The 8,595-nt window shown below is 62.5% G+C and overlaps 2 protein-coding genes across 2 annotated transcripts in view; one reads left to right on the top strand and one right to left on the bottom strand.

The window, feature by feature from the left end:
* The window catches only part of LZTS2 (leucine zipper tumor suppressor 2), a 3,853-nt gene extending 2,553 nt beyond the window's left edge, over positions 1-1,300 (top strand). The window contains exon 5 of the mRNA XM_029958574.1: positions 7-1,300. Coding sequence (XP_029814434.1) covers positions 7-356 — 350 coding nt within the window. The 3' untranslated portion in view covers positions 357-1,300. The remainder of the gene's footprint in view (positions 1-6) is intronic.
* Positions 1,170-8,225, bottom strand: PDZD7 (PDZ domain containing 7). Its single transcript, XM_029958573.1, has 16 exons — positions 8,033-8,225; positions 7,717-7,857; positions 7,135-7,309; positions 6,633-6,809; positions 6,265-6,412; positions 5,975-6,035; positions 5,358-5,534; positions 4,418-4,621; positions 4,189-4,230; positions 3,843-4,000; positions 3,575-3,666; positions 3,335-3,426; positions 3,166-3,237; positions 2,218-2,709; positions 1,836-1,936; positions 1,170-1,683 (listed from the first exon to the last, which is right to left on the bottom strand). The coding sequence occupies exons 1-16, from the start codon at positions 8,223-8,225 to the stop codon at positions 1,534-1,536; spliced, it is 2,475 nt and encodes an 824-aa protein (XP_029814433.1). The 3' UTR covers positions 1,170-1,533.
* Between the last annotated feature and the right edge of the window lie 370 nt (positions 8,226-8,595).

The raw sequence follows: 8,595 nt of genomic DNA, 5'->3' as shown, positions 1-8,595 counted from the left end.
GCGAAGGGTGCCCCCCACCTGGCGAGGGATGCCCCCCACCCGGCGAGGAGCCTCGGGGCAGTGCGGGGCTGCGGCGGCAGCTGGAGCGGCTGCGTGCGGAGGTGGCCCTGGAGCGGAGGCGTGGACAGGAGCAGCGGGATGCCTTCGAGCAGGAACGTGGCACGTGGCAGGGTGAGAAAGAGCGGGTCATCCGCTACCAGAAGCAGCTGCAATACAGCTACATCCAGATGTACCGGCGCAACCGGCGGCTGGAGCAGCGGCTCCAGCATCTCCGGCTTCAGGGCGAGGACCCTCTGCCCGAACCCTGTGATCCCCCTGACCCACCCTTTGAGGAGATCACGGCCACCGAGATCTGAGATGCTGCCTGCCTTCACCCCATGTTTGGAGGGCTAGAGGGGCCTCCAGCCCCTGTGATTTTGGGAGCTGTTGGGCTGTGGAGGGCCCCTGCTCTCCCCTCAGCTCTGTAGACTGCTGGCACTGTGAAGAGGCAGAGGGGACTGCAGGTGCTGTCCCCTCCCCAGCATGGAGCTTTTGGGGTGAGGGTGCATCAGTGCTCACTGCAGTGAGGGGTGCCCGTGAGATGTGAGGTCAGATGGGTGCTGAGTCCCGGCCTTGGGGCCGCCCGGAACTGGTTCCTGCTGATCCTCTTAGTGCCTGGGGATTAGTGGCGCTGGCTTCAGCCAGGGTCACCTTGGGTAGGGGGAGGGCTGGCTTGTCCCCTCCCTCTCATCCCTGCTGGCACTGTCACCCAGTCACTTGGCATGTGCCCTGTCCTTGCCCATGCCAGCCTCCTTCATGCCCCTCTGTGTGTTTGTCAGGGAATTCGTTTCTGTGCCATTTTAAATAACTCTATTTTTATAGGACCTACCAAAACATATCACCCTCTCCCAGCTCACACTCCACCAGTCTGTGCCCCCTCACCCCTGCCACGGGGCAGTTTGCCCTCAGTGCCTTTCCCATGCCCTTGCCCCCAGAAGCCCTCTGTTTCCTGCCCCCCCAAAAGAGCCCATGCCCCTGTGATGCCCAGCCTGCCAGGGGAGAGAGGTGCAATGTTGCGTGTGCCAGCTGGGGACACTCTGGGGACACCCTCGGGGTGGGCAGAGGGGGGGAGCCCAGCTGGGCACCGAGCAGGGATCAAACCAAAGGAAAAGTCTGTCTGTGCCCCGCTGTGGCTTGGTCACCCCTGGCTCCAGGGGGGGATTTTTGTACTTTATTCTAGTCGTGTCTCGTTCCCAGAGCCTGGCTCGCCCATGTACCACCCAGAAACGGCGATTAAAAAACAAGCCCCTGGCTGTGTTTTTTTCAGGACTGTGTCTGTGTGTCCAGAGAGGGGTCAGGGGCCATCTGTCCATCTCCTGTGTTGCCAGTGGTGCTCTCTTTTGGGTCCTGCAGTGGGCAGCTGCTCTGTGCCCTTGAGGCGGGTCTGGCTCTCCCACCCTCTGGCTATGCTAAGACCAGCCACAGCTCAGTGTAGAAATAAGCCATCTGGCTCTTCTGGAACATGGGATGGCTCCTTGAAGGGAAGGTACAGCATCAGTCTGAGGATGCTCCAGGCACCCGCACCACCAGCTCCATGGGCTCCTTGGCTTTGTTGCGGTAGGCCTGGCGGATGATGTCCACAGCCTTCTGGTGCGTGACGTTCTGCAGGCTCTCCCCGTCCACCGACACCAGCTCCTGTCCGGCCTGGCTCCCGCAAGGGAAGACAGCAGGGTGAAGTGCAGCTCCTTTCGGGGTGCCTGGGGACTGCCACCAACCCAGCGGTACCAAGGGATGGGGGTGTCTGGATGTCTTTCCACCCCATGGCATGTGCTGGGTTCCCCAAGGTTCCCCTGTACCTTGAGGATGCCACTGAGGAAGGCGGCTCCACCAGGGAAGATCTTCTCAATCTTCACCACTGGCTGTGCCCTTGACTCGATGCCACCGGAGATGCTGATCCCTGCGAAGGACCCGCAAGATCCTCGCACCTGGGTAGGCTGGGACCCCCACCCGCTCACAGGCATGGCACTGCCTTCCCCTGGGCAGCTGCACCTCCATCCTACCCTGTTTTGGTAGGTCCTACATGGATGAGGGGCTGGGGCAGCTTTTCCCCCCCTTCTAGTTTTGGAGGAGTGCTCTGGGTTTTGACCCTTGTCAAGAGGGTGCCACCCATACCAGTGATGCTGGTGCCAGAAAAAGGGTCCTTGTCCCACCCCTGGGGTCCCCTGGCGTGCCACCCACCCAGTGAGTGCTTCAGCTTGGAGAGGGTGACAGTGAGCAGACGATACTCCTCCTCCTCTTCTTCCCTGCTGGCATCCTCGGGGCCATTGATGGCTGCTCCAGCCTCCGCCTCACCCCCTGTCCTCCCAAAGAGAGGGGAAAGAGAAGCCCGTGCCCGCCGGGGCTTCCCCAGCACCTCGGCCCCTCTGTCAGGTGCCGTCCCGGAGGACTCCTTGCGCCAGGTGGCCCGGGGGCTGCGTGAGCGCCCGTGCCTCTTGCCTGGGGGGGGCTCAGCCAGCAGCCAGTTGGGGGGCCCGGGGCCAAGGGTGGGCAGGGGGCGGCTGGTGCAGGCATAGGCATCCACTGGCACGTCGGGGAGCGGGGTGTAGGTGCGGGGGTGAAGCCGGCGGGGGCTGGGGGATGCTCTTGGACGGGCTGGGCTTGCCTGCTGCTCCCCAGCTTCCTCTAGCTCTGGGGTTCCTGCCGGCTTCAGCAGGAATCCACCCCGATAGTCTGAAACGAGAGGGGCTCAGGGATCTCTCCAGGACCCCCCAGCCTTGCTCCCTGGGACCCCTGTCACCCAAGGTTCCCCCTGGACCCCTGCAGCCCCACTCCCCATGACCCCTGCCACACAGGCATCCCCTGGGTACCCCAAATCTTCCTCAGATAGTCAGACTCCCCAGCTCCCCTCCCTAGGGCATCTGACATCCAGGGACCCCCAGACCCCAGCTCTCTCCAGGTACTCCAAATCCTCCTCCTCAAGACTCCTTGGCACCTAGAATCTACAGATAATGCTGCTCCAGGTCTTCCCAACACCCAGGGACACCAGGTGCCCTCTTCCCTGGGACTCCCTGCACCCAGGCATCCCAGCTCCCTTTCTCCTCTCTTAAACTGCCCCTATATCCTTTCCATCCAGTAAGGGGCTCCACAGGCAGCCTGGTGTCCTGGCTGTCCATGGGTGGCACTCACCAGGCACTGGTGTGATGAGGTGTCTCTTGGGGGGGACATCATGGTGGGCTGGTCGGAGGGCAGGTGAGCGCACTGCGGTCAGGAAGAGCTCGCAGTCAACCCCCAAGCCGCACTCACCCCTGCCCACTACCTCCCCCCACTCAAGGTCCCTGGGGGGGCTGGGCTCCACCTGAGCGGCTCTTTAGGGCGTCAAAGGCTTCCAACTCCAAGGGCATCACCATGCTGTCAAACCGGCCCAGGTCTGTGGGGGCCACCACACTCCTGCCAAGGCAAAGAGGGAGGACAGGTTGTGGCAGCCTCTGGGATGGAGCATGATCAAGGCTGAGGAGTGTGTCTGAGAGTCTAGGTTGATCACACTTCATGCTGGGCAGTATTGGGGTACACTGAGATACTCCCCAGCAGCACTCACCTCACATCCCGCAGCAGCAGGACCTTCTCAGGCCGGTCCAGGATAGCCAGCAGTGGCCGCACCAAATCCTCCACACTGCCCTCGTGCAGGTACTGTGGGCACAGGAGGGGTGTCAGTGGATGGATGCCCTGCCCTCCCACCTCAGTTTACCTCCCAGAGCTCAATGTGGGCACACAGTGCTCGCCATGCCCCTGGGATGCAGGAGCTTCCCAGGGATGAGCCCAGGGTGGCAGCACTTCCCTGCCTGTGCTCTGCCTTTGGTGCGTACCCGGGAGCAGTGGCGGAGCACGGCTGTCACCTCGTCGGGGCTGAGGAGGCGTGTGGCGGTTTCCTGGATGTGCGGGAGCCGGGCCTCAGGATCGCTGCCATTGGGCTGCAGGGTGGTGATGCCCGTGGGGCCCAGGATGCTGGCACGCTGGCTTTTCTCTGGGGAGGCACATCAAGGAGGGGTGGCCAGCGGGGCAAGGACTGCCCCAGGCAGCCCAGAAAGCTCCCCATGCCCCCCACCCCAACAGCTCGCTCCACACCAGAGTGGGACAGACACACACAGCACAGGGCCAGGCACATGCAGAGCCTGCCCCACACCCCCCTGGGCACACGGGCACCCCCGTTACCCCGCTTCAGGCTCCGGATGACAAACTTCTGCACAGCACCTACTGCAAGGGAGATGGAGAGCGGTGAGCACCCAGGGGAGTCAGCAACATCGCTGCCCACTGTCAAAACTGGATGCCTGAGGAACCCCTCCCTGTGCCCCCTCCATGCCAGGGATGCCACAACAGGCCCATACAAGGGGGGACCAGTCCCAGGTTGAGTCCCTCTCTGCCCTGTCACCCAGTCCAGTACCTCTGTCCCCATCGGAGCGCCCTGGGGACTTAGTGCGTGCCCGGCGGTCAGAGGTAGGAGCCTCCTGGCTTGGGAGGGCCCAGCTCTGGCTGGTGGCACGACCCCCCTTGAAAAAGAGGTTGACAAGGGTCTTGGACCGGTGCAGCCCTGGGGGAGCTCCCCGTGCCCCTTGTCCATCTGGCTTCTCCTTCTTCCGCTTCTCCTCTGTGGACAGAGAGAGGGGGTCTTTGGAGAGGCCAGGGGATGCCACCCCAAACCTTGTTTGGAGGCAGGGAACTTTGGGGGATTGGAGGGGCTACTGGGAGACATTGACTGGGAAAGAGTCCTGCTGTGGGGTGCAGTGGGGCTCCAGGGGACTTGGGGCTGGGCTTTGGGGTGCCTGGCAAGCCCCATGGACAGGGTTGCAGCTATGTGGGGCTATAGGATACCCAGGGTTAGTAGTCAGGGGTCCATATGGGCTATAGGGTTCTAGAGTAAGGACCAGAGAGTTTGACTGTAGGAAGTCCAGGAGTAGGGTCCAGGTATCCATGTGGGTCAGGGACTACGGGATGCTTGAGCAGGAGACTCACTCCAAGTGGGGCAGGGGTTGAGCTGCGAGACTCCCAGGGCTGGGGGTGAAGGGTTGGAGGGGGACACCAGCCAGGGGTGACTCCCATTGTGTGGGGCTATGCCCCAGTGCCTACCGGCAACGGTGAGGTCACTCTGGGAGCGTGTAATGGGCTGCCGTGGGCCGGCTCAGCGCAGTAGCAGTGCTGTTTGGTGAGGTGGGTGATAGGTCGGCTGTGGCCTGTGAGTGCTGGGGTCTCACGGTGCCCTGGCCCCGGACGTGGAATGGCCGTTGTCCCGCCAGCAGCTCAGGGGGCCCGCACCGTGCGCCGCGTCTCCGGCAGCCCCTTCAGCGGGCTGCTCATCTGCATGGCCGCTCGGCGCGCTCCGCAACCAGCTCGCCGCGGCCCATCCTCCGTGGAGATGGCCACATCCACGGTGCGGGCTGGGGGCCCTGGGGCAGCCATCCCCAGCCCGTTTACTGTCCCTGGTGCTGGCCCCGAGGAGTAGGAGGAGATGGAGGAGCTGGTTTCTGAGGTTTGAGACAACTGCTGCAGCTGCCCGTTGGTCACTGCAAAGGCATAGCGTGAACACAGTGTGACACACTGTGGGCCACCAAGGGTTCCACATCCCCCCCAAAACAGGGGATGTGTGGGGACTCATAGGGCCGTGGGGATTGCAGGGCTGCTGGCAGGCACATGGAGAGTTCTGCGTTCTTGACAAGGGACATGTGGAGTCCCACAGAGTAATGGGGACCAGTGGGCTGCTGGCCACTGCATAGAGATCATCATGTCCTCTCCAAAGATGGGGACATGTAGGATCCTGCGAGATCACAGGGCTGCTGGCTGTGGCATAGGGGGCCTTATGCCCTCTCCAAGGCCATGGGATCCCATGGCATGTGGATATTCTCCCTCCCCAGAGTGGCAAGACACCAGTTGCATGGGGGTCCCAACCACAGCCCTGCGCCCCAGCCCCGCGTCCCTGCCAGTACCCGCAAGGCACTGCCCTTACAGCGACTGAGCCAGCAGTACTCGGCCACCAACTCCTTGTAGGCAGGGAACCGGCCTGTCTCCTACACACAGGGGAAGAGGACAAGGGGGTCAGTGAATGCCGGCTGTCCCAGCGAACCCGATCCGGTGCCAGCCATGAATAATGCATCGCCCCTTCCCACCCACCTGAAACCCAACCAGCCGGCAGCTGCACCAGCCCCACGGGCACCGAGCCGAGCTGGGGCAGCGCCAGTATGGGGACACACCAACCCTTGCCTCACCCGAGCATCCCATAGGCCTGGGTGCAGGTACCTTGATGGTGAGCATGATGTGGGTCTGCCCCTTGAGCACCTCCACTGCCTTGCTATGGCTTATGTCTTCAAACTTGACTCCATTGGCTGCAAGGACTTGGTCTCCCACCCGAATGCCATTCTGCTCTGCCAGCCCCCCAGGGTCCACCCTAGGCACAGAGGGAACAGCATGGGATCAACCCTTGTCAGAGTTCTGCTCCTGCCCCGCACCTCCACGTGGGAGGCCCCATGCCCCAGCACCCTTGGTGGTGGTGCCCACAGTCTTTTGAGGGTGGGGAGCTCAGCCAGGGAGGCGGTGCTGAGCCCCAGTGTGGGCACAGCACAGATTGGGGCGCTGTGTCCCCCTCATGCCCCCTGGGTCAGCCGTACTTGGAGACATAGATGCCGAGGCCAAACTCCCTGCCACCACGGATGTTGAAGCCCAGGCAGTAGTCATCAGAGGTGGTGTAGAGGTGGACGATGCGCCGCAGCCCATCCTCGGAGCCGCTCTCCGATGGCGTTGAGCCGCTTTTCTCCACCACCAGGCGTCTGTTCACCACATCCACCCTGGAGAATGGGCACAGTGTAGGGGGGCTTGGGGATCTGGCTCTCATCTTCTAGCAGGATGGGGCCATTGGTGTTACCCAGTGGAAGAGAGTGATGGGGATGGGGGATGTTTACGATGGGGCTTGCACCCACCCTGCCTGCTCCAGACCTTCCTATCTCATCCTGCACCTCACCCTGGTCTCTCCCCACCTTTGCTAGAGAGTTCTGATGCCCCCCACCCTGGGGTTCCCCCAGCTCTGGATCCTTCTCTTATCCAGCATCCCCCACCAGGCCTCTCTGCCATGCCCTCCAAGGGGTTGGGTTTTGGGGTGCTGGCCCCGCTCACCATGCTGTCTTCTCCTTGGAGAACTTGATTCCTGGCACACGGCCCATCCGCCGGACCACCATGCGGAGGCGGTTGTTGCCGGTGAGGACCTTGACAGCACTGCTCATGGTGATGTTCTCCAGGCTCACGCTGTTCACCTCTGTGATCTTGTCACCAACACACAGCCCAGCCTGCTCTGCGAGGGGCACACAGCTCAGGTGGGTACCTGACTGGCACTGATGTCCTTGTTTGGCAACCCCTCCCTAAATGTGTCCTCGACCTCATTTGAACCCCATGGGAACAGAGGTGGGGATGCCTGACAATCACACTGAGACAATGGCAGGCATGGGTGGCTTGCCACCTCGCTGTGGCTTGGGGATGGAGCTCAGAGCAATTGGCACACAGCTGCCTACTCCTGTTTCCTGCTCTTCTCAGGGGGCAGCCTGAAAACCCCATGGCCAAAAGGCAGTAGGGAGCAGATGGTGGCTTTCCACCGTGAAGGGTGGCATTGTCGCTGTGGCACCATGTCAATGTGACCTTCTCGAGAGGGTCTTGCTGGCACATACCTATCCCCACTGGTGTCTCTTGCCCTTTCCCTCTTACCGGCAGCACTGCCCTCCTCCACTTTGCTGACAAAGATGCCCAACCCATGCTCAGAGCCACCACGGACGCTGAAGCCCAGTTTGCCATCCGCACTCTTCTCCACCGTGATGGCATTGATGATGTCACTCTCGTTGCTGCTGGCTGTGGGGACAGGGGAATGGATGAGTCACCCAGGCTCAGTGTGAGCAATGGCTCTTTCTTACTGGGGATATCCCCAGTCCCTGGACAGCCCTCCCTGCCCCCAGACCCATGGAACCCTGCCATCCCAGCCCTCCTGGCCATAGGGGTGGGTGGAGGGCTGGGACACGCCACGCACCTTCGATGGGGGCATTGATGAGGATGACACGGCCCATGGGGGAGGTGGCGCGGGTGCTCCGGGTGGTCCCATTGAGCAGGCGGCTCTGCTTGCTGAGGAGAAAGCGGGGAGCCAGGCTGGCCTCGCTGCTGGAGCTCCGCGACCGGCTGCCCGCCGTCATCCCCGACAGCACCGCCTCCCAGTCCTGGGCCATGGTGGTGCTGGGCACTCCGGCGTCCCGGCGTCTGGCTCAGGGCTGGCTGTGTCCTCACGGGGCCAGGGCTGCCCGTCAGCCAGCGGGGGACATGGCATAGTCCAGCAGCACATGCCCAGGCTTGGGCACCACTCTCTTTTAGCAGCGTGATGCTGGGGACAGCTGGCGTGGGTGAATGGCGCTGGCAGGACAGGTCCCAGGTCCAGCAGCACAGCCTGGAAGGAGAAGGAGCTTCGTGACCTCCTCTCCAGCCCAATCCCCTCCCGTCCTATAGTGTCCTCGGGGTCGAACTGTTGCATGACTCCTGGGTAACACCATGGGGGTGTGGGAACAGGCTGCCCTGCCCTGGAGAGAGGATGCTGGGGTGCAA

This window comes from Manacus vitellinus, unplaced genomic scaffold (genome assembly GCF_001715985.3).
Source record: "Manacus vitellinus isolate BGI_N305 unplaced genomic scaffold, ASM171598v3 scaffold_15_pilon, whole genome shotgun sequence".
Classification (NCBI taxonomy): Eukaryota; Metazoa; Chordata; class Aves; order Passeriformes; family Pipridae; genus Manacus; species Manacus vitellinus.
This window is presented reverse-complemented; position numbering and strand designations above follow the sequence as displayed.